This window comes from Electrophorus electricus, chromosome 3, assembly GCF_041902795.1.
Source record: "Electrophorus electricus isolate QZ-2024a chromosome 3, ASM4190279v1, whole genome shotgun sequence".
Taxonomy (NCBI): domain Eukaryota; kingdom Metazoa; phylum Chordata; class Actinopteri; order Gymnotiformes; family Gymnotidae; genus Electrophorus; species Electrophorus electricus.
Genome location: NC_137499.1, coordinates 30,455,529 through 30,480,785, shown reverse-complemented (window position 1 = coordinate 30,480,785; position 25,257 = coordinate 30,455,529). Strand labels below are relative to the sequence as shown.

The 25,257-nt window shown below is 40.8% G+C and overlaps 2 protein-coding genes across 5 annotated transcripts; both read right to left on the bottom strand.

Annotated features, from left to right (window-relative positions):
• Nucleotides 1-697: 697 nt before the first annotated feature.
• LOC113576815 (glutamine-rich protein 2) lies at nucleotides 698-13,552 on the bottom strand. 4 transcript variants are annotated; one of them, XM_035536434.2, is made up of 16 exons: nucleotides 12,167-13,545; nucleotides 9,461-9,565; nucleotides 9,244-9,324; nucleotides 8,959-9,072; nucleotides 8,196-8,544; nucleotides 7,862-7,947; nucleotides 6,805-6,927; nucleotides 6,288-6,362; nucleotides 6,025-6,189; nucleotides 5,296-5,414; nucleotides 5,132-5,197; nucleotides 4,945-5,046; nucleotides 3,830-4,004; nucleotides 3,353-3,464; nucleotides 2,389-2,511; nucleotides 698-1,799 (listed from the first exon to the last, which is right to left on the bottom strand). In XM_035536434.2, the coding sequence occupies exons 1-16, from the start codon at nucleotides 12,569-12,571 to the stop codon at nucleotides 1,636-1,638; spliced, it is 2,364 nt and encodes a 787-aa protein (XP_035392327.1). In that variant the 5' UTR covers nucleotides 12,572-13,545; the 3' UTR covers nucleotides 698-1,635. The 4 variants fall into 4 exon arrangements, 3 of the variants coding, with proteins under 3 accessions (XP_035392327.1, XP_035392364.1, XP_081567158.1); XM_035536471.2 differs by lacking the exon at nucleotides 9,244-9,324; XM_081711032.1 differs by lacking the exon at nucleotides 12,167-13,545 and having other exon boundaries at nucleotides 9,244-9,355.
• Nucleotides 13,553-16,133: 2,581 nt separating this feature from the next.
• Nucleotides 16,134-21,391, bottom strand: LOC145653849 (glutamine-rich protein 2-like). Its single transcript, XM_081708335.1, has 12 exons — nucleotides 21,311-21,391; nucleotides 21,041-21,151; nucleotides 20,027-20,527; nucleotides 19,541-19,643; nucleotides 19,246-19,455; nucleotides 18,788-18,910; nucleotides 18,318-18,392; nucleotides 18,055-18,219; nucleotides 16,792-16,910; nucleotides 16,629-16,694; nucleotides 16,374-16,533; nucleotides 16,134-16,259 (listed from the first exon to the last, which is right to left on the bottom strand). The coding sequence occupies exons 4-12, from the start codon at nucleotides 19,550-19,552 to the stop codon at nucleotides 16,134-16,136; spliced, it is 1,056 nt and encodes a 351-aa protein (XP_081564461.1). The 5' UTR covers nucleotides 19,553-19,643; nucleotides 20,027-20,527; nucleotides 21,041-21,151; nucleotides 21,311-21,391.
• Between the last annotated feature and the right edge of the window lie 3,866 nt (nucleotides 21,392-25,257).

The window sequence follows — 25,257 nt, the reverse complement described above, 5'->3', positions numbered from 1 at the left end:
TGTAATACATCACCATTACTGAATATATGGTCATATTTGGAAGTTGTTAGATTGCTATTGCACGTTGCAGTAAATTTGAAATGTAATATTTGTTTCATGACATCATTTTGATGGGTATTGCTGTATCTCCTATGCCAGGGCCTTCTAAGAACAGACACCAACATTACACTGCCCCACCCCCACTGTGGGGTGCGTTAGGCAGAACAATGTGTCCTTCACAGGATATTTAAACCATACATCCTGCCACAGCTTCTTCTTTTTTTTTTTTTTTTTGAACAGTGTGTACATGCACCCTCTGCTCTGCACAATGTGCTTCTGCCACTTACCTTCACAGTTCACTGATTGGTCCACATTCTTCTTATCATAGTAACCCCATTCACATTATTTGGTGACAGTGATGCCAGCACCGCTGTAGAACCAGTAATGTAAGAACCAGTAATGTAATCAGAACCAGTAATGTAATTTGAGGGTTTACTCTCAGACAGAGCTATGTAGAGCTATATGTATGGTCCATTTCTGATTTGGTCAAGTTAGGCCTACTACATGTGTAACTTGTAACTGCCAATAGAGTAGAAATGCTACTGTAAAATAGTATCTTTAAAATATACAAAGAACCCTGCAAAAAAAAAAAAAACTAGTAAATGTATCCCTCTAAAAATAAGCTTTGGTAGGGGTGAATGAATAAACAACTGTTTAAATTTCTTTAAATGAAATAGTTTTATTGCAACCCATCAACACAACCCACCAGGCCACAGCTTATAAAGCATCTATTAGCATTCAATTACCCCATTAAGGACTTTTTAAAGGATTGAAGTGTTAATATATACAACTCATTTGAAATTTGAAAAATATTGCCAGCAGACAGAGATCAGTAATTCAGTACGCCATGGAGTAAAGAGAGCTCAGTGGAACCTACTTTTGACCATATCAGCTAATGAAATTGTGTACCCAGAAGGATATTATATTCAGACTTAATACTTTAAATATAAACACTGTCTATCAGTTATGATAGTGCTCGACTGCTTAAGTGTATGTTTAAATAATTATTTAATGTCTGGTTATTAAGGTCTAGTGAATTTGACTAAATCAAGTAAACTTATTAGTAAATGAGGAAACCTGAGCAAGGTTAGATAAGTCTGGCAACAAACAAACATTGAGTAGCAGGTCAAGTCAAAATGATTTTTTTCTGTTTAAGGACACCATACATGTCAGGCAGCCATGATGGAGTTCAAATAAACAAGGTGAGATATTTATTGTCAATGCATAAATAATCTATGCTTAGAAAACATATTTTATTAGCATGACTTGGCAATTGACTGAATTGTTCCAAAAGCTGCAAAACCTGAACAGGTTGTATTATAAAGAAGACACATTTTAAATTTAGGCATGGATAAGCCAGGCAGAAATTAGCCAGAAACCTGCCTCAGTAAATGTGCTGACATTTAGCAAAAGGTATACTGCAGATAATACCAATAATACCACAATTTACACAATTTATTGACCAGTTTAACTAATTTAGAGTAGTTGGACTTTAGTAATTGCATTTTTTTCTTTAACACATTGGACACATATCCTTTCAGCTGTAAACATTTTCAAAATAAGGTACACATGTAATGAAATAAGATTATAGGAGGTCTATAATGATGACCCCGGTCCATCTTGTGATTGGCTGAAGTCTCTGTGGAGCTCCTGGCAATGCAGAAGCTCAGTGTCAGGATCAGCAGGGGAGTGGGCTGCATCAGCGTTAGACACACAGCTCATGGAGGACATGGACCGCTGTTTCACAAAACTGCCTGAAGCTGGGGGGTCAAAGGGTAAAGGTTGGGGGAGAGGCTAGTTGTGCTTGAGTGACAATCACAACTGGAAAAGTATGTTCATTCCCAGTTTTGTGGTATGCACAGGCATTTTAAAACAGCAATGTGGAAGTGTGGTGTTTAAAGACTGGAAAATATAAGAATGTAAAAGAAACCTACTGGCAACCAGGAGGGTGTTGTAGGAATGCAAGTTTTGTCCTGTGTGACTATATATACTACATATTGTGAATTTTATCAATTACTTGTATGTATTAGCCTAAAGATATACTCAACCAGTCTAAATTCAGATGGCTTACTACAGTTTCATTTGGTTTAACTTTATTTTGGCTATCTAATCACTGATCTAAGCTATCCAAGCACTGATTTATGATCAGCCGTGCTTATTATATTCATAGTATTGAACCTTTCAGCATTTAGCATGTCTTAATAGTTTGCTCTCCAACTTTACATGCCAGCACATGATTATCTACTGATATCTTACCCTGAACCATTTTTAAAAGAAATAACAAAAGTGAGCAATATCCTTCAGTGTTACTGCTAACAAACCTAAACCATCATGCTATCTGGGACCCACCTGAGTGGCTGCAATGTGTCTTGGCACTCTGAGGCCTAAGAAGAGACCCGTAACTGGCGTCCGCACTGGGGCCCTTTTGCGGCTGATAGCGGCTTGCCCTGTCTTTGCTCTTGTAGTTGTTTGCTGTGACAAAAAACAACAGCACTGAATGTCAGGCAGAGGCAGAAATCATGTTTGACCTTAGACACAAGACCTCATAAATCGCCTCTTTATTCCACAACACAAACAGGCTGACACTGCCAATGATCACTATCAGGTATGAGACTGCACATGTGCTGTTGTCAGATACAGGCAATTTACTTTGACTGTAGTGGCAAAATGTGCAAATAAAGGGCACAGTACATTTTGCAAGACCTGTTCTCAAAGACTGGTCACTATACTACAATATTAGATTATTTTTGACATAAAGCATTACATTAACCCACTTTCAAAAAGATCCTTTTATGTCATCTTCTAATCTCAAAAACTACAGTCTAAGTTTGAAATGTATTTGAATACTAAATAAATGCTGTACAAGTTTTCTTCAGAAGCATACATTAAGCTTCACATTTCCAGTCTTGTCTGTCCACAGACTGGCTGAAAGTATGCCAAAGCCAAGGAACAATGCTGGGGCAATGCAATCATCTTAAAGATGTTTTGTATAATGGAATGCCATAAGAACCATAAGAGTATGCAGAAAATTCACACTACCAGACCTCCATATTAGCAAAGTGTGCTGATCTTCCCTGCCACAACAGCAGCTGCAGCTCATGTAAGTCCAGACATTCCAGCTTCTCATTCCACCACCCAGATCATATGCTCTAATCTTTGCCTGCTTTATGTCAGCCATTTTACAGATCTATAGAGTGTCTTTGTCCAGTGTTATTACAATAATTTCTGGCTGCTGCTGGTAGATTCCATTTCACGTTATGTGGAGGTTGAGTGATGCTCACTCAGAGTTTGGAAAGCGATTAGGTAGCCTTGCCTTCTTTGGGTGAGATGGTGGGAAGTCTAGCCTCCACTGTCTTCACAGCCCTGTTGTTCAGGCGGCCCTTATAGATGTGTCCGTCCAGACCAAGGATGTCCACCTCTTCTGGCTTATCAGACAGGACAACAACAGCTGGACATTAGTCACTACTAGACTAAACTTACAATTTAATACTTTCAGACTGGCAGTGTAAAGGGATACCAGTTCATTGTAAACCAAATGTTGTTCTTCAGCACCCGTATCCAAAACAAGAAAACTATGAATATTCATAAAAATATTTATTCTCATACAAACACCCCCAGTTATTATACGTTTGAGTAACACATTTTTAAGATCTGTTACTATCCAAGATCTATCTATAAGCTCTATCTATAAGTTCTATTACTGCAATGTAAGTGATGACTGTCCATCAGAAGTGATATTAGAAGTGATCTAAATGCTTTTAGCAGTGATCATGAATTACCCACTTCTGACCTGAACTTGCAGGCCAGGACTAGACATGACCTGGCTGTCCTCCTCTGTCTGGATCAGGTGGGTGATGTGTTGCAAGCGACTGTAGCGCCGGTTGGCAAAGGTGAGGGTGTGACTGCCACCACAGCTGCGTGACAGGGCCAAATAGCCATACTCCGTCATTTCTGGGATCCGTTCACTGAATATGAAATAAAACGAAGCATGGCAATGAATCTAGATTTTAAAGAATTTCCAATGGTGATTCACATTTGCTAATGCAGTTAAGTCCAAAACTAGTCCATGTTCAGGAAATTGTCCTTGGTGGGAATATTTCTCTACAAGGAACCATTTTCAGGTCAGTAAACAAAACTTCAGTACTTACATGTTTACACACCTGTATAACACACAGCTGACATATTTCTTTTCATTAGATTGGATGATCATAAATAAGGTGTACACGCAAGTTAAAGGACCTGAAGCCCCCAGGTTTGATCATTCAGTTTACCACACTAACCTGGAATCTGTAATTAATCTAAAACGAACTTTTATTGTTTTTAAAAAATAACTTATTTTGTCAAGAGATTAAGTTATTTGAGCTTGTTGCATTACTGATTAAGGGTGAATTGTTGCACCTATCAGTACTGCAAAAGCACCAAAGACTGTCAAATTAGGACAATGCACAATATGCTGTGGTTATTTACCCTGCCCTCATTCAATACACTTTGAGCTAAAAACAGAATGGGGTGTAATTTCAACAATTTCTTATCAGACACAAAATGCATACCATTTTCAGTGGGATCCACCTTAAATGTTCATATTACTGAGTATGAGAAAAGCACAAAGTTACTGACTAATCCCCGGTGCACTGCCTGACTCACTGCTTGGAAGTGCCATGTCTGATCTTCTGCAGTGGACCCAGGACAGGCAGAAGGAAAGCTTTTCATTATCAATTCGTATTCTCATTCAATTTCTTTCCACATCCTGTATGTCTAATTTGTATCCTGGCCAAAGTTATAGGACAAATAGCTCCACAATTATGTCACCAAAATATTCCAAACAGATCCTACACACAATAAGATGTCATTGGTACATAAAATCAAGGTGTTTCTAGGAGAAACACGTTTCATATGTCCCTTTACCTCCTGCTGTGATGACGCATTTGCTCCATCTCATAGATGGTGTATGGCCTGTTTGTCTTGTGAGACGGCAATCCAGGAGGCGAGGGCAATGTTACCAAGTGCCTGAAACCCAAGGGGGGGAGGGGTGCACTGCCATTGAGTTCATGGAATACATACAAAAAATAAAAACTGAAAAAGGCAGACTCACGGTCCTGGAGTCAGTATGTCGACAGGCCGATCACAGGAGATGCAGTGGAACCTCGCCAAAAGCTGTCTGTAAGAGAATAAGGGAAGAGATTTTAAATGTTTCCATATCACTACAAAGCTGTAAAGTTTAGTGTTATGCTGTTGGACAGTTTGTGAATGTCTCACCTTCTGAAACCAGCGGCGTCATCATGTACGGGGGCTGGCTGGGTCTGGAGCTGCTTGTTTATGCTCCTCCAGCGATCCTCCAGCTGCTTCTTTAGAGGGTCCAGCTCGATGCGGTTTAGCTGGAACCACAGATCCATTGACATAGGAGAACATGTGATGCAGGAGAACAGCTTGCCATATACATTTTATCAACAAAGTCCTTTGCTGATTTACCAATAATGACTCAACATCCTCAGCCTGCACAGATTCTGAATGTGAAAATGTTCTTCACTCCCTCTCCAATGCCACAGTAATGCAGAGGTTAGTGCTCTTCCTGCTTTGATTGATCATCTAGAAATCTTGATCCTTCATACCAAATTTGTTAGAATATAAAAAAAAAATTTGTAAGCAGTGCAGTTCTGTGGTATTACCAGACTGAGGAAACTTGTCAGAACATTTTCTTGGCTGTATTTCAAAACCAACCCCATGGGAACCACTGTATAATGCAGTTACAGGTCTTTTTTTTTGTTCACCTTGACCACTGAAGATAGCAAAGAGCTTAAATGTGTGCTTGCTACGTGTCTGGTACGTAACATTTGAAATGATATGTAACAAATGATATTTGAAATGATATGTAACAAAACTTGCTACTTTGTTGTGTGTGGGCAATACTACATAATCCTCCTGGTTTCAGAACTGTCTTGCTTCATGCACCTGCAGTCACTTGTTTTGAAATGTTATTGTGTTCACCTTGCTCTCCATCTCTTTAGAGATCTTCTCGATGACCTTGTGCCAGTCCTGCTCGTGGCCTGTGACCTTGCTGAGGAGCTCCTGAAACATCCCGTTCAGCTGTTCCGTCATGGTGTCAAACTGCATGCGGCTCACCTTGGTCTCCAGGGCATGTTTGTCTGCTTTCTGAATGGAGGGGAAAGAGGAGGTTCACCACTCATGCAAAGTTCTTGGGCTTATATGGAATTTGGTTTTGAGACTGTGTGAGACTTTAGGACACTTACAATGCCGATCTCCGTCTCCACCACCTCCCTGTCTGCCTTCTTCTCCTCCAGCTCCTCCATGGTTTTGAACAGGTGCTAATAAACAAGACATTCAGTAAATATTTCAATTCAGTTTTTCTAAAGGCACATTCAGTTTTTCTATGGGCAGTCCAACATGCTTCTTTAATTTCAGTCTTGCTCTGAACATTTTTTAATCTCTAATCTATACAACCATAATTCACGTTATTGAGATTTTTGTAAATTGCTCATGAGTTGAATCTGTTGTTTTAGAGCAGGGAGAAGAGCATCCAGAGCATCTCAGGGCTCAGACTGCAAACCACTGGTACACATGGAGAGAAATGCCCGTGGCTACTATTGCACTCTTAAAACCCATCCTCCATTGAAAATCATTTTAGCCCTACTCTAGAAGGAATGCTTGCTTTTACGTTTCTAATACATGTGTCTCATTTTAATCACTGATTCTTAGATGCCTTGTTAAGGGTTGGGCTTGCCCAGCCCTTAACACAACCTTACTCACATTGATATGGCTCTGCTTCTGGAGGTGGGCCTCCATCAGCTGGCTAGTTGTGCTGTGGAGCTTCTCACACTCCACCTGGAGTTGCAGGATCGCACCCTGCACATCGCTCATCAACTCAGAGGACTGGAGTACGTACACCATAAACATGCAAAAAAAACCATATACATACAGACAAGAGTGCAAACACACATAAGAAAAAAAAAATTATATATATATATATATTTTTTTTTTTTCTTTGTTTGTTTGCAGTATCACTTGCTGCAGTACATATCAAACATTTTCAAAACAAATGTGTGTCACAAGAGTAAAGAAGATAATCACCAGGTTTAATGTACATAAATTATCCTCTTCACTAATTAATACTTGCTAATTGCTAAAATTTGTTTTGAAAACAAGAAAAAAAGATTTTGTAGTTCTTGTAGATATGTGTATGTTGTATTTGTCTATATTACATGTGTGTTTGCATGCCTGTACTCACTATGCGAAAGTTCTGTTCTGCCCTGTCACTTTCATGCTGCTTAATGAAGCCAGCGACCATGCCATGCATTTTCTCATAGTCCTGGATCAGATGGATTATCTTCCTGCTTATATCCACCATGGAAAAGGGGCTTGTGGGCCCTGCCTGACCTGATGAACCTAAAGTGCTATTATAGCAGTATATCCTTCAATAAGAGAAGGGACTGTGTTTGTATGTGTCTGTGTTGATGTAAGTGAGACTGAGAGCATTTCTGAGAGTTTTCAATGCACTAAGCATCCAAGTTTACACAAAATTATATTTCCTTGATTTTAAGGCTCACTAGTATTTCAGTGTTGAATGCTGCCACTTGCTGGCAGAAAAGAGTATTGACTTCAGGTTTACTGTGTGTAGATGTTGTGGCTGCTGATGTGCGCTGATGATGCTTCCTTTGTCCTGACAGCTCAATGACTCAGACTCACTTTCTCACCTACACCTGCACTCCCAAACTCTCCAACAATCTACACTGTGTGTGTGTGTGTGTGTGTGTGTGTGTGTGTGTGTGTGTGTGTGTGTGTGTGTGTGTGAGTCTGTCTTTAATACCTTTTTTCTATCTGCTATTACAGTGTCTACAAGACTCTTCACATGATTCACTCGCTCCAGCATATTTTCAGGCATGTCTTTTTCTCCTAAGCAGAAACCGACAAAGAGAACAATTCAAATATGTAAGGATGCTTCCATGCTCCAACACATCTGAAGCGGCCTCATAGTTACCATCCAGTTCAATCAGCTATGTTAAAGCTAAAGAGAAAATATTTCATTCAGGACTGTGTTTGACTGTTGTTTTCGAAGCCTGTTCTTTTAAAAACCAATAGCTGACATTCCCAATCTGACAACCCTTGTTCTTTGTGATGTTGCCCTGGTAACAGGACCATACCCATGTCACTGAGTATCTCCCTGAGCTGCTGAACATGGGCCTGGTCTGCCTTCCCCCCCTCCAGGTGCTCCACACGGGCCTCCAGCCTTTTGTGCCTCTCCTGCAGCTGACCAATTTCCCTGAGGGCGTCCACCGTCTCAGGGTAATGCTCAGCCCCCCTGCTGATCCAAGACATGGGTAGCTGGAGCAGGGGGACCTCATGAGAGCCCCCGAGGTCTGGGCCTGTCGAGCCACTGGAGTTGGCCATCCCATGCAGATCCACTGTAGGTGAGACCCTTGGGGTCGAAGGGATGCTGACTTCACAGGGTGTAACTAGAGGTCCAGTGCCTGTGATGCTGTTCGTCAGTTCCTGTATATATAATTGTTCATATAGTCACCATGATTAATATTGAACAGGGACAGTAAGGTGATATAGGAAAGAAGTACCACAGAAATATTTTACTTTTACATTTTACAGGATGAATGCTTTGTGACTACTGACAAATCACAGATATACACAACATCATAAATAATAAATGTTATGTAAAGCACAAACTATTGTGCTGTAATGTACAGTGTATTGATTTGAACCAGGCAATAATAACAAATGATAACAATCATACTAAACGATAACAAGAACTTAAAATATTTGCAATTATTATTCTGGGTAAAATATTATGGTAATTAGACAAGCTGAACCTGACATAATTTTTCAAATCTGCTGTTAAATAAACCAGTTACTGCAAGCTTTATGAATACATTCAGTGTTAAAGCTCTAGGAAACCTTCTTTATCTTTTGTCTGTCATTGACAAGAGTGGCCTGCATAACTTCCCATGTCACACACTGGCTGAACACTTCAGGGTGCGGATAGAGCGCCACTTTCTCCTTCAGCTCTCGCTTTACCAAGGAGAGAGAGAGAGAGAGAGAGAGAGAGAGAGAATGAATGAGAGTAGTACAGAAAGAAACATAACCCTGTAAAAATTCAACTTATATACACAATAACCAGGAATACATTTTAGCTGCCATTTGTTACCTGCTTTCATTCAATGCACGAATGGTTTAACTCACCATGGAATTCACCAGGTCTTCCACTTGGTGGAAGTATTGCTCCACAACACTGATTCTATCAGTGAACTGATCCACATTAATCTACATATGTAAAAATCCATAAGTCATAGTCCTTGTTCATAAGAAAGATGAGATAGCACATATTTGTTGTTAATGAAATGAATGAATTGATTATGAACTAGCTTTGATCTGTGTCTTTCCAGTTCAACTAAGTCACCTGGTTGAGTTCATTCTGAAGGGCAATGACCTCCTTTTTCAGGTTATCTCTGGTCTCCTTCAGTTCTTGAATCTCCTTCAATAAGTCTTGCATAAGTGCCATACACTGAGGAACAGAACAGAACAGACTCTGGAATTGAGGCCTTCTCCACTGAACAGCTTTTACTGGCCAATCACATCACATTGAAACGTTCGCTTCACCAAAAATCTATTTTTTTCCAGTACTTTGCACTAAAAGGTTTTACAGCTCCTTGTAGACTCACTTATGGACATTTCCCTCTTTCAGAAGAAAGTAATACTCTTAACTTTGAGATGCCCCAGAAATCCCTCTGTCCCCTTCATCCAAATGATGTTACCAGGGCAACCTGCAGTCTGAAGAATGCTATCAGTTCTGGATCAAATACACCCCATGGTCTCCACTGACCTGTGTGTCTCACCCCTTTTCTTATAGGGTTGCCTGTCTTCCTTTTATTTTTGTTTGGTTTCCCCTGTGTCATCCGTTTGACTTGGCAAATCAAATTTGTCTTGGAGTTTTCGCTTATTAGATTCACAGAACAAATCAGGTAAACAAAACAGACAGAAGCCATGACAAAGACATTCTTCCAGTAGCTCTAAAACAACAGTCCCAGTCTGCTTGTAGCATTTGGCATAATCCTTCAGCCATGTCCAATATGCTATGAAGCACAACCACTGTCTCATAACCATATGCTCCATTACACAACCACACATACAGTCTTGCATGCCTGCACTAAAATTCATAATGACTAATACATATTACTGTATAAACACAGATGCTGGAATGGACTTCACTTTATGTATCTGACTTTCCATCATGGTTTTGGGTGTGTGTGGGTGTGTGTGTGTGTGTGTTAGTAACAATGAATCAATCACGGGTAGGGGAAGGGACAATCAGATAAGACTTGGACAAAAGAACTATGTGAAGGACTGCAGTACAGGGTTTGGAAAATTTGGGAAAGCACTGGATGGGAGGAACTTTGAAGCAAAATGTTCCTTTGTCAACTAATGACTGAGTGGTTTTACTAATTTCTAAAGGGCTGAGAAAACATATGGAAGAGGAAATTAGTTAGTCCCTCCCAGTAGTGTGATACACATGATAACAGGTAGGAATGACATGATTATCAGAGAAAATAAACAAGGCAAGGGGATATAACCAGTTTCTCATGAACTGCACTCACTCATGACATGTAGGAAGAAGAAAGAGAGAACTTGCCCTACAACAGCTTTTTGGATCACAGCCCTGAGTTCCTACAGCCTGGCTGTCCTTAACACAGAACCACATTACCAAACCCTCAACAGAGCCTCATGCCCTGAGCTGTCCCATAAGACACAGGCCTATACTTATGCCACCAATCTGAAACACCACTAACAAAACACTGTGGTTTCAGAAGCTGCAACAGCCAGTACCAAATATCCCAATCACTTTGATAAAGTGAAAGAGAACAGGCCCTACTGCCTAACATAAGAACTTTATCAACAGGTCTGTTGTGACTGTGCAACAGCACACTTGTAGATGAGTGGTCAGTCATTAACAGTGCTGGGCTGGGGTAGCAGGCTGCTTGGACCCCCCTCGACGTTCCACTTCTGACACACCAGAATTTCCTCTGCCCAGTACGGTCACCATGTCACTCTGAGACACACACTTAACACATGTGACGCATGTGAAAGCAGTATCCCCCTAGGCAACAACCACAGTGGGTTAGGCAAGCACCTCTCTGGCTTACCACCTGACCTGTCCTTTGCCAGCTCCCCTAGACTGCCCCCTCCACCCTTGTATATCTCCTTCTCTGTTTCCTGGAGATGAGGCTGGGTCGGCCAGGGACTCTGAACACAACCAAATGGGGCTTTAATGATTCAGAGGACCCAAGCATGACCTCTTTGTGCACTTTGTGATTTGCCTCAGCTAGGTGCTATTCTCTGTATGCTCAGTGGGGGGTTAATTACTTCAGAGCTATCAGAGGAAGATGGAAACAGAATCTAGGAGAGGTATGATTTCATTAGACTATAACCTCACAGACATGTCTAGGCAATGTCAGGGCTCCCAGCGCAGCAATAAGAAGTGCCATCCATCATGTTGTCATGTCAGTTAGTCTATGTTTAATCATATTATTTAGAAGTCAATGTACATTATGATACATTTCTGTAGGAGATAATCTACACATAGGCAATATTGTGCATATGGAAAAACATGGAAAATCTCTGTACAGATAAAATGTTATGTACTATTATGAAGTTCTTTTTCTTTAAATTATCCAGTGGAATGGCTGTGTGTGGGTGACAGTGCAGCTTAGTCACTGGAAAGAAAGGCAGAAAGAGGAGTCATTTGAGAATGGAGCTCAGTGTCAGGTAGTCATTGTCCAAGAGTCTTTCATCAATCATCTCTTTACTGCTGAGTGGACCTGATGAACCATTTCACCCCAGGGTAGTCCTTTGCAGTGTGCGTGCACACGTAAGAAAGAGAGGGGGGGGGGGGTAGATAGATAGATAGATAGATAGATAGATAGATAGATAGATAGATAGATAGATAGATAGATAGATAGATAGATAGATAGATAGATACCTCACAAATAAAGGCTTAGATGCATACTAAAACTATTTAAAATAGCAAATGAAAAATATAAACCATAAGCAAACTAAATCTACATTTACTCTTTGTGACCAAGTTATCAACTTAAAAGGCGGGGCTAACCTTTGACACTCCCTCTTCGTTCGCTTCCACCTTTCGACGGAGCTGCATCAGCTGCCACATGTCGTTCACTGATGTGGTGCTCCCAGAAGCGGTGCGACTAAGCAACTCTTGGCCGCTTGGAAACCGCTCCAGCGCGTTTATTTTGTTTTCTAGATGTCTCAGCCTGTCCTCCATGTGGTGGTAGATGTTTGGTCTCTCCCCTGATAAGGTGGTCTTGGTCGCGAGAGCCCCTCTGGGATCGTGACCCTCGTCCGGTTCTCTCCATTCAGCGGTAACATTTTGTATCTTCAAGTGTTCCAGGATCGCGTGCAACAAAGTGTGCAAAGCGTTGAAATTAACTGCTCCAATTTCTGGTGTGCCGATGGATAGATTCACCAGGTTAAATAAACTTATGTCGGATGACATGGTACCACAAAAAGATTATTAAATGATTTGTGTAGTAATATGGAATACTACTGGTTCCATTTGTTAATTTGCTTCGTAAAATACTGTAAAATACGCAAAACAGAAAGGTCAGTACGAGCCTATTTTAAACTATGAAATCAAACAAACGTGAAAATCCCGCTTTGGTTTTCTAGGGGAAAAAATCCTCTAATTACCCTGTATAATCAAAGATCAATCGGCTCTATAATAGGAGAGAGCCTCTAAAATACATTGTCTGTCTTTTCTACATTATACCTAAAAAAAATCTGTCCACAGCTATTTGTTTCTCTTAATCCCCATGTTACCAGCTCTGCTTTGGTAAATTGTTTCAAGATTGTCCAACGTTCTAGTTCACTTGTCCTGCCTACTAAACACGACATTGGCTATAACCATGAGCGTGAATTCTATGCTCTTTATTTGTTGGACGCCTGCTCCGCCAATCACAAAACATTCCTAATATGTCGTGTCTCACGGCGTCCACGGTTGCACAGCAACTGATTCTGTGCCACGTGAGAACACTGAGCAGTTCTACTGAGATAAAGCCCTGCGGCTGCCTGTGGCAGCCGGCACAATACCAAGTCATCCCTGTTAGGGTTCCTTATATTAGTTCCAGTTGGACAATCATACAAACAGTATTTTTAAAGTAGATCTAATCCTCTTTTTAAGTTATTAATTTTATGTATCCATCTTTTGTGGATAGATAATGTTGCCTAATTGATATCAGTGGAATAAAACATAAACTTTAGAAGTGATTACAAGATGACTCTGACATGATAATAAATGAATGAATGGATGAATGAATGAAAATATATTTATGGTTATCCCTGTATCCATTTGCTGTCATGGTATAGCGGGGTCACATATTCTGACAGCGATTGTCAGAAATTGTGTCCCCTGTGCCAAGGCTGTTCCGTACACTCCTGTCATGACTTTCTTTTTTGGCTGAAAAAGTGAAGAGAAGGAAAGTCATGTAAAAAGATTTAATAAGCATTCCACATTTCATACCTTGTGTTACAGTGGGGTCACAAAATGCACATTTTTCAATGTAATGGCCAATTATTTTTACCCCTACCCCTTATTTTCGAGTGTCCCCTTGTGGTTGAAATATTCCCTTATGAAATGGGTCAAACCTCCAGTAACCCCATATCATTAGTAGTTGTGGGGTAGATTCCATCCCACTCAATTTAGTTTGTTGTACATCCATGCAAAGTATTAAAAATATTTCAAATATTTGAACCTTACATTCTTTCCACAAGGAACATCTGCTAAAGATGATTCTTGTCATGATTTGCTTTTACCTACCTAGCTATATTAGCAGCGGGTACCAGGACCATTTACAAATGAGGAGAAGGCCTATCTTGTATTAGACCAGTTTATGATAACTTAACCTTAATCTTCAAAAGGCACAAGAAAAAATAGACTGAAATATGAAAACAAGAATGCTCAGTGACTGGGCAGGTCACAGAGTACGCTGGGCGCTACAGCCTGAGTCATTAATACAGGGATGGTACAAGACATGGAAATATGGTCTCATTGTCTAGGTGCACAAATAACATGTCATGACAAATAACTTACTGTGGCCACATGCAACCTACAGATCTTATAACTGCAAAGCCTTCTGTATTCAATGTTCCTGCTGTTATTTACTCTATATTACACTTCCCCAGAGTCCAACGGTGGACATTCTCTAATGTGAGAAAGATGATGTTTACATTTAGCAGCAAGTCCTTAGAGACCAACCACTGATAACGCCATTGAGGGTATAACTCTTTATATGTATGTCAACGTTTATTTTGATTCTGCTCCTCTGGAGGGAGGGCGTAGGTGGAATGAGAAACACTTTCTTACCTGCCCTTGAAGCCGCATCCATTTAAACCCCAGCCTTACTGCAGCATAATTTATTATGCATGAAGGGACTATTTCAGAATGATGGGATTCTAGCATTGCATGCTCCTTTAATGTAGCGAACATGCTGGCCACTGTGAGCGCATTATTAAATCAAGGTATGTGTGTTTTCAAACAGGACAGGAGGAGGTCTGGAGCATGGTCACTGAAGTCTCTGAGTTTAATTGGCTGAAGTCTCTGCAGAGCTACTGGCCATGCAGAAGCTTGTTGTTGGGCTCATCAAGGGATCAGCCTGGGAAATGCAGCTCACGGAGGACGTGGCCCGTTTCTTCATAAAGCCTGGGCTGGGGAGGCATGAGACAAAGGGTAAGAGTTGCGAGTGAGACTGCTGTGCTTCTGTGATTCTCAATTTCACAGTACACACTGGTATTTTATCAATAATGCATAAGGTTTAAAGTCTTAAGGTTTAAGGACTTTGACATTAAATTGGAAATTTGAGAAAGGCAAACCTATTGGTTGTTAGCAGTGGGTTATAGAATGTAAGTACCGAGTGACTTTTTTTTTTTTTTACCAATTAGTTATATGTAAATTCTGATGGCTTACTGCAGTTTCATTGGTGTCCTTATCAATCTCTATTTATCTAAACTTTGTTTGATAAGGCTGAAAATGGCTCAGGTCGAAAGGCTTTGTGTAATAAGATAGTAATGCTAACTGGCCCAAACGATTCAGCACCTAGGATTTTTTAGCATCTACCACTTATAACTTACCAACTAATTATTATCCCATATTTTTATATCCCCCCCTTAAAAAAAAAAAAAAAAAAAAAGGAAAAAAAAAAGGTGAGTAACTTTCTCCAGCATCACTACTAACTAACCAGCATCACTACTAACTAACCTACACCATTAATTATCCTGTTCCTGAGTGTCTCAAGGACCCACCCAATTGGTTGCCTTGTGTCTTTGCACTATGATGGCTTAGTGGTGATGCACAGCTGGTCTTATTTCTGTTGCCTGTGGTAACACACACACACACAACAGTCAGGCAGGAGAATGGCACCACATTTAGCTTCAAATGCAAAACACTAAAATATAATGTGCTTTCTGGCATGAAGTATTAACCCACACTACCATGATCCTCTTCATTTAAGTTGATTCATTTAAAGTAATTTATTTCAAGAACAATATAGTGAGCCCTGAAAGCTATTGCAAAAACAAAAAGGTCTGTGTGACTGCCTGGGGCTCTGTAACTAGCTCACATTTTTAACAATGTCTGGCTGTATTACCCAATCAGGGAAGTGCTCTATAGGCTCCAGCACTGGCAAGTCCAGGAGAATTTAGCAAGAACTTAAAAATGAATGGCAGCAGCTTTAAGAGACCATTCTTATCTCTGACCTTTCTTTACTCACCCTACTCTTTTAATTACAAAAGTTACAGTTTCAGTCTGGATTTTTTTTAAGCAGTGTAACTATCAAGTTTGCTTTGCTTTTTATAATTTAAACTCTAAACTGGTACAAGAGCAGCTGCAGCTCATGTCAATCCAGGCATTCCACCTTCTCATTTCCACCACCCAGACTGTCTGCTCAAATCCTAGGCTGCTTCATGTCAGCAATGTTTTGTCCAATGTACATACAATAACTGTCCAGAACTATTTATGGGTAATCTGGACCTTGAGTGATGCTCACTCAGAGTTTGGAAAGCGATTAGGTAGCCTTGCCTTCTTTGGGTGAGATGGTGGGCAGCCTAGACTCCACTGTCTTCACAGCCCTGTTGTTCAGGCGGCCCTTATAGATGTGTCCGTCCAGACCAAGGATGTCCACCTCCTCTGGCTTATCAAACAGGACAAGAACAGCTGGACATTTGTCACTGCTAGACTAAACTCACAATTTCATATTTTCGGACTTGCGGTGTCGAAGGACATCCAGTCTGCAATCACTGCTGACCTGAACTTGCAGGCCAGGAGTAGACTTGGCCTGGCTGTACTCCTCAGTCTGCATCAGGTGGGAGATGTGTTGCAGTCGGCTGTAGCACCGGTGTGTGGTGTATGGCCTGTTTGTTTTGTGAGAGGGAAATCCAGGAGGTGAGGGCAATGTTATCAAGTGCCTGAAACACAAGGAGGGGAGACGGGGAGCACTGTCCTTACGCTCAAGCAATACATACAAACAATAAAAAATAAAAACCGAAAAAGGCAGACTCACGGTCCTGGAGTCAGCATGTCGACAGGCCGATCACAGGAGATGCAGTGGAACCTCGTCAAAAGCTGTCTGTGAGAGAATAAGGGAAGAGATTTAAATGTTACCATATCACTACAAAGCTGTAAGGTTTAGTGTTATGCAGTTGGACAGTTTGTGGATGTCTCACCTTCTGAAGCCAGCGGCGTCATCATGTATTGGGGCTGGCTGGGTCTGGAGCTGCTTGTTTATGCTCCTCCAGCGATCCTCCAGCTGCTTCTTTAGAGGGTCCAGCTCGATGCGGTTTAGCTGGAACCACAGATCCATTGACATAGGAGAACATGTGATGCAGGAGAACAGCTGGCCATATACATTTTATCAACAAAGTCCTTTGCTGATTTACCAATAATGACTCAACATCCTCAGCCTGCACAGATTCTGAATGTGAGAATGTTCTTCACTCCCAGACCAATAATGCCACAGTAATGCAAAATTTAACGCTCCCTCTGCCTTGATTCATCTTTATCTTACTCAACTTTATATTTACCTTTAATGGACTGATGCTTTCCTATAAAGACATAACTCGACTGACTCGCACATATCTAAAGCTCTAATCAAACCCAATACTTCACCACACTGTCTTCTAACCTAGTATTCCTTGACATAAACCACTGTCCCTCAAGCTACAAAGAAGAAAAGACACCACCAAAGTAGTAGAATTAAGTTCTAATGAAGACTGAAGAGTATCTTGATTCTCTTCACTGAGTCACTAAGCACTTAAATATGAACTTAAAAACTTTTATTGCCTTCTTTTCCACTCTAGCAAGGGCTTTAGGCTGATAGGTCATGGTTTCTAAATACTATCTATGCTCACATGAGGATATGTATTTGCTAAAGACTACAAAGCACTTCTGTAAATTGCTCTGAACAAGGGCATCTGCCAAATACTATAAATGTACCTTTGTAATATTATGTATCTGTCCACCCACCCTCCCATTTTAGTACACTGTGAATAGAGCAATTACATGCCTATGTTGACCTGCATGCTGCATTATCTCAGAAAGGCTACGAATGCCTTTCATTATACTGTATATACACTTGTTCGTTAAAGACACCTTTGCAACTCTATGCATATTGGCATATACTGAGAATACGCCAAACACATTTTGTTATACTGAGCACTTGTATATATGTATAATGACAAACCTGAATCTACTTGAATTACATTACATTTATTTAAACTGATGGAATAACTGACATGTTTGAGAATATGAAAAATCCAGCAGTGCTTTTCTATGTCATTACTGTACTGGGAGAACTTGGCAGTGAATTTTAGGGGGATTTTACATAACTTTTTGCCTTGCTGTGCTTCAAGACCAGCCCCTGCAGTACTGATGTACAAAAGTATCAGAAGGAGGTTTTGCATGTGCAGTTACAGGTTTGTTCTGTTCACCTTACTCTCCATCTCTTTAGAGATCTTCTCGATAACCTTGTGCCAGTCCTGCTCGTGGCCTGCGACCTTGCTGAGGAGCTCCTGAAACATCCCGTTCAGCTGTTCCGTCATGGTGTCAAACTGCATGCGGCTCACCTTGGTCTCCAGGGCACGTTTGTCTGCTTTCTGAATGGAGGAGAAAAAGGAGGTTCACCACTCATGCAAAGTTCTTGGGCTTATATGGAATTTGGTTTTGAGATTGTGTGAGACTTTAGGACACTTACAATTCCGATCTCCGTCTCCACCACCTCCCTGTCTGCCTTCTTCTCCTCCAGCTTCTCCATGGCCTTGTACAGGTGCTGATAAGACATTCGGTGAATTAGTTTTTTGGAGGGCAGTCCAATAAAAGTATTTCTCCAATTTCAGTCTTGCACTGAAAATCTTTTTTAAAATCTACACTATATACAACCATAATTCACGTTGATGTTTGTAATCAGTTCATGAGTAGAATCAGTTGTTTTAGAGCAGGGACAAGAGCATCCAAAGCATCTCAGGGCTCGGATTTTAAACCACTGGTACACGTGGAGAGAAATGCCTGTGGCTACTATTGCACTCTTAAAGCCCATCCTCCATTGAAAATAATTTTAGCCCTACTCTAGAAGGAATGCTTTCTTCTGAATACTTGTATCTCGTGGTAATCCCTGATTTCTAGATGCTTACCACTGAGCCCAGCCCCTAAAACAGCATCACTCACATCAATGTGGCTCTGCTTCTGGATGTTGGCCTCCATCAGCTGGCTAGTTGTGCTTTGGAGCTTCTCACACTCCACCTGTAGGTGCAGGATTGCACCCTGCACGTCGCTCATCAACTCAGCGGACTGGGGTACGCACACAAACACAAACACACACGCACACACGTGCGCACACACAAGAAAGAAATTATAGCCCTTTTTTTAGATAACTAATATACTGAAAATGTTTGTAGATTTGTTCCTGGATGATAGTTAATACAAAAGTTGTTTTGAAAGCAAAATTATTTTTTTTTTTCTAATCTTAGCTGATGTATTTACATTAATACGTGTTTGTCTATATTACATGTGTGTTTGTGTACTTCTACGCAATGCCAAAGTTCTGTCCTGTCACTTTCCTTCTGCTTAATGAAGCCAGTGACCATGCCATGCAGTTTCTCATAGCACTGGAACAGCTAGCTTACCTTCCTGCTCATATCCACCATGGAAGAGGGGGTCGTGGGCCCAGCCTGACCTGATAGACCTCCTAGGCTTCCCTGACCCCAGCAATGTCCCTGAGTTAAAGTCTCGCCCTGCTGACCCTGGTTTGTGTCAGACATCTCTTGCTGTAGACTCCATGTCAGCATAGAAGATGATGTCATCATGTCTTCCAGCATGGAGCGTAAACTCCCTAGCTAGAGGCACACAGCAGGCGAAGAGTGAACGGAATGTGCTCTTTCGCTTTCAAGAGTAATACTGCTCTTAAGCCCTATCTCTTACCTGATGGTGCATGTGTTTATTTGGACTGTTTTCCTTCTCAATACTGACAGCTGTTAGTTCTTTCAGATTTTCCACCTCCTCTTCCAGTTTCTGCACACATTTCCTGTGAAAGCGTTAATGTGTTTATGTGAGTGTGTGAATGTGTGTCAGCATAAGTGAGACTGTAAGGATGAAGTTGATAACTCTTGATTTGAAGGCTCTAGAATTTCAGTGTTGAGTGCTGCCTCCTGCTGGTAAAAACTGATATTTACCTGAGGTTTGCCATCTTTAGGCTTTGTTGTAGCAACTGATCTGCGCTAATGATGCTGCTTTTGTCCTGACAACTCAATGACTCGGACTCAGTCACCTCCTCACCTACACCTGGGCTCTTTGACACACTCGATGTATCCGAAATCAAGTGCTTCTGTGTGCATGCCTATAACAATAATCTAAACTGTGATTTATTGTGTGTGTGTGTGTGTGTGTGTGTGTGTGTGTCTTTAATACCTTCTCTCTGTCTGCTATTACAGTGTCCACCAGAGTCTTCAGACAATTCACTTGCTCCAGTATATTCGCATGCATGTCTCTCTCTCCTAAGCAACAGAACAAATCATACAACCCCTGTTCTTTGTGACGTTGCCCTGGTAACAGGACCATACCCATGTCACTGAGCATCTCCCTGAGCTGCTGAACCTGGGCCTGGTCTGCCTTACCCTCCTCCAGGTGCTCCACATGGGCCTCCAGCCTCTTGTGCCTCTCCTGCAGCTGACCAATTTCCCTGAGGGCGCCCACCGTCTCAGGGTAACGCTCAGCCCCCCTGCTGATCCAAGACATGGGTAGCTGGAGCAGGGGGACCTCATGAGAGCCCCCAAGGTCTGGGCCTGTTGAGCCACTGGAGTTGGCCACCCCATGCAGATCCACTGTGGGTGAGACCCTTGGGGTCAAAGGGATGCTGACTTCACAGGGTGTAACTGGCAATCCATTGCATGTGATGCTGTCATTCAGTTCCTGTATGTACAATTGTTCATATATTCACCATTATTAATATTGAAAGGGCACAGAAAGTTGATTCAAGAGTATGTCAACATCATGTATCTCACTATAAAATAAATTACATTTTTAACCTAAATTAAGTGTTTGTGCCATGTGTTGAATCCACAGTAATCCCAAATATATAAGATAAATGTTCTGTGATTGCTTTGACATGTCTTTACATGACCTGACAAATCTTATGTATTATAATGTGAAGCAGAGACTATAGATTTTTAGACTGCTTTGAACCTGGCGATGCTAATCATAAAAAATTGTCATAATCAATCAAAATATTTTAGTTTTAGATTTTATTTAAAATCATCTGGAAATTAGACATTAAATTTGAATATCATAACCTGAGTTGCAGTTTTTGTAATCTTGTAATTTTGTAATTTTTTAAGATATGCAAACACTAAAGTATTCACAGCTAAAGGCTAATTACACTATCAAAGGGATCTTTGGGAGATATTTAGTGTAAAACTAGCAAACCTTTATCTTTTGTCTGTCATTGACAAGAGTGGCCTGCATAACCTCCCATGTTACACACTGGCTGAGCTCTTCAGGGTGTGGGTAGAGCGCCATGTTCTCCTTAAACTCTCGCTACACCCAAAAGAAAGATTGACAGTGAGAGAGTGTAGATATAAATAAGAATGTACTTATCGTTAAGTAATAGATTGAAAGGTATTGACATTAGCACCCACAATAGCCAGGAAGATATCACCTACTACCTGCTTTCAGGATATGAATAGTTTAACTCACCATGGAATTCTCCAGGTCTTCTAGCTTGTGGAAGTATTGCTTCACAACACTGATTCTATCAGCTAAATTGTCCAAATCAATCTATAGTACATAGGGGAAAAAAGCACTGATCATTGGAAGGCTGTGATAGAAAGTATTTGTTGTTAATAAATATGTTGTTTATGAGTTGATAGGCATGTCCTGTGTTTCATGTTGTGTGTCCTGCAGGTTTCCTGGTGTGTGTGTGGGGGGGGGGGATTCACCTTGTTGAGTTGATTCTGAAGGACCCTGACTTCCTTTTTCATGTTATCTCTTGTCTCCTTTAGTTCCTGCATCTCCTTCAGTATGTCTTGCATAAGCTCCATACACTGAGGAACAGTACATGTGACCTCTCATATGCTGGAAATGGTTCCATTTTAGGCCTCTACTGAACAACTTTCACTGACAAATCACATTGACACATTCACTTCACCAAAATCTCTTTGTTCAGCACTAAAACGCTTTACAATACCCTGTAAGGACTCGAGGACATCTTAACTTTGAGAGGCCCCAGATATCCCTCTGTCCCCTTCATCCAAATGGTGTTACCAGGGCAACCTACAGCCTGGAGAATGCTATCAGTCCTGGATCAAAAACGTCCCACAGACTCCCTTAACCTGTGGGTTTAACCCCTTTTCTTATAGGGTGGCCTGCCTCCAAAGGTGGAAACGGAAGGTAGGGGACGTAAATATTCATTAGATCATATCCTGACCAGCGTGTCTGGGTGATGACAGGACCTCTAGTGCTTCAGCCACAGCTCTAAAACTTACAGCTATGAGAAGTATCACCCATCATGTCGTGACATCTGTTTGATTTTTTTTTTAATTATTATATTTATTCACTTTAGGGTAGCCCCTAGAGAGAGAGAGAGAGAGAGAGAGAGAGAGAGAGAGAGAGAGAGAGAGAGAGAGAGAGAGAGAGAGAATATAGACAGCTAGGCGGGTTTACTAGCTGTTGCCGTCAATGCTGAGCTGCTTATCATAGGTAAACTTAAGTTTCCTCTTGTAGTAATTACTTACTCATCAGGTTATCAACTCAAAAGGCGGGGCTAACCTTTGACACTCCCTCTTCGTTCGCTTCCACCTTTCGACGGAGCTGCATCAGCTGCCACATGTCGTTCACTGATGTGGTGCTCCCAGAAGCGGTGCGACTAAGCAACTCTTGGCCGCTTGGAAACCGCTCCAGCGCGTTTATTTTGTTTTCTAGATGTCTCAGCCTGTCCTCCATGTGGTGGTAGATGTTTGGTCTCTCCCCTGATAAGGTGGTCTTGGTCGCGAGAGCCCCTCTGGGATCGTGACCCTCGTCCGGTTCTCTCCATTCAGCGGTAACATTTTGTATCTTCAAGTGTTCCAGGATCGCGTGCAACAAAGTGTGCAAAGCGTTGAAATTAACTGCTCCAATTTCTGGTGTGCCGATGGATAGATTCACCAGATCAAATAAATTTATGCTGGCTGTCATTGTCGCACAGATAGGTTGTTACATTATTTAATTACGAATAAGAATGAGTTAATTGCTCCTTTCGTTGCTTGGCTACGAAAAAGAAAGGAGGCTATTCTAAATACTCTAATAATACTCTATATACCCAGACATTACGGGCAGTCCTCTGTTGGAGTCACCCCAAAGGGAGAGACATCAAATTATATAACAAAAATCTGTTGGCAGATAATCAAACGCTTGGCGTCCACGGTTGCATAGCAACTGATATTGTGCCTAGTGAAAAGAGTATGCTGTTCCACAGAGATAAAACCGTGCACTATACACCAGCCCAACACTTTTGCATTAAATATTCAGAATATTCCCTTGGATGAAAATAATTCCCTGTTGTTGTTCAACTGTGGTCCAGGCTTACCTGATGTCTGTATTGACAGAGTTGTACTTACCCCTGATAACCTAAAAAGAGTCAAGTCTCTCAGTCAGTTAGGATGTTTTTAATACTAGCCCTACTATTTTGAGTTGAACAAAGTTGTTTAAGGGTAAAATGTGCATATTCTCTACATCAGTACACAGTAAAATCAAACATGTGAAACTAACTTTTAAAATTTTTATTTTAATTGCTATACTGAGACATTATCTTAATTCTACATCAAGAGTTAACATTTCAGACTATAACCTGTTATTCCTAGAGATTTGTGTACATATGTGTAACAATCTGTGGGGCTGATGTAAATTCACTTTACAGGTATTACACAAATTTTAGTTTGTGTATGTATGCATTCAACAAAAAAATTCTTACATAGAAAAGAATCTTTCATATGGGACATCCCACCAAATGCAACTGTTTAAAATTGTAACAAGCTAATTTTGTTTTATTATAGTGTACGAGCAAACACAGAAATATGTATTCATAGGCCTTTCCATATTGTCCTCTTTTGCATTGCAAAATCTGAGCTGTCTGCATTAGCTCTGAAGGTTTACAATTACAGCATTTATGGCATTAAACACTATGTGGGTTAGTTTTAAACTGCCCAAGATATGCAAGAAATATACATATATTCTTTCAGAATAGTATAGTTTGAGAGTGATTTATAATCAGCGCAAGCTTTGTCTTGTTTGCAGCCTCAAGCCAGCATTTTGTGGACTACACTTCCCAGAATCCTCCTGTTCAATCTAACTTCCCTGATTATTAGCTTCATCTGTATCTCTGCATGGACACTGCCTGGCCAAAAAAAGGTCTTTAGCTTTGATTACAGCACGCATTCACTGTGCCATCGGTTCCACGAGCTTCTGCAATTTCACAACATTTATTTCTGTCCAGAGTTGCATTCATTCCACACCTTGTATTGATGATGGGAGATTTGGACCATTGCGCAAAGTCTTCTCCAGCATATCCCAAAGATTCTCAATGGGGTTCAGGTCTGGACTCTGTGGTGGCCAATCCATGTGTGAAAATGATGTCTCATGCTCCCTGAACCACTCTTTCACAATTTGAGCCTGATGAATCCTGGCATTGTCATCTTGGAATATACCCATGCCATCAGGGAAGAAAAAAATCCATTGATGGAATAACCTGGTCATTCAGTATAATCAGGTAGTCAGCTGACCTCATTCTTTGGGCACATAACGTTGCTGAACCTAGACCTGACCAACTGCAGCAACCCCAGATCATAGCACTGCCCCCACAGGCTTGTACGGTAGGCACTAGGCATGATGGGTGCATCACTTCAGCCCTCTCTCTTCTTACCCTGATGCACCTATCAGTCTGGAACAGGGTAAATCCCAAAAGTTAAATGTAAACACCTAAATGATTTTAGCTAACTGTAATAAAATTAAATAATAGTTAAAAATCAAAATTGTAAATAAATAAATAAATAGGATTTTGGATGAAATTAATACAATTACAATTAAATGCCCTTATAATATATATTCTTCCTCTAGTGAATCAGTATGATCTGGACTTAATCTTCCACTTCAGATCCCTCAGATGCTGAATAACAAGACAAGAAGTTAATATCCAATAGAAATTTCCATGCACAGTTTTAATGTTTATACTACCGTCGTTTAGCTTGTATGTGCGTGTGTATACTGATGCTTCCCACCTATGAACAAGCTTTTCCCATCTCACCTTTGCTTACAAGCCGACCTCTAAGATTAAAGAAAGTACAATTAACCTTTCTGTTGTGGTCTTTTGTTTGGTCTTGCTTCTCTCTGCATGTCATTGAGATATATTCCATGAGGACGTTTCATGAGTGCATTTGCATAGTTCCTCTAGTTAACAAACACAGGCAATATATGTAACATGTTCCCAAGTATCCTATTAAACCTTTCAGTCTATCCATTTCCCACAAGATTATGGAAGATACAGTATTTGGCTACTGCAAACTGTCTGAGTAAATCTTTGATAAACACATTTCCGAAAGAGTTTATCATTTATGCCATTTAGCTGATGCTTTTATCCAAAGCAACTTATGACCAAATACAACTTGAGCAAT

Bases quoted from the DNA above. Each gene is read 5' to 3' on its own strand.
- LOC113576815 (XM_035536434.2), bottom strand. From the start codon at position 12,571: ATGTCATCCGACATAAGTTTATTTAACCTGGTGAATCTATCCATCGGC. The intron at 8,545-8,958 runs GTTTCCTAGAGC...TTATATATACAG, and splicing joins ACAGACAAAAGATAAAGAAG to GAACTGACGAACAGCATCAC. The intron at 6,363-6,804 runs GTGAGTAAGGTT...CTTGTTTATTAG, and splicing joins AGAAGCAGAGCCATATCAAT to CACCTGTTCAAAACCATGGA.
- LOC145653849 (XM_081708335.1), bottom strand. The intron at 18,220-18,317 runs GTAAGTGTCCTA...TCCTCCATTCAG, and splicing joins TGGAGACGGAGATCGGAATT to AAAGCAGACAAACGTGCCCT. The intron at 16,695-16,791 runs GTGAGACATCCA...ATTCTCTCACAG, and splicing joins GACGCCGCTGGCTTCAGAAG to ACAGCTTTTGACGAGGTTCC.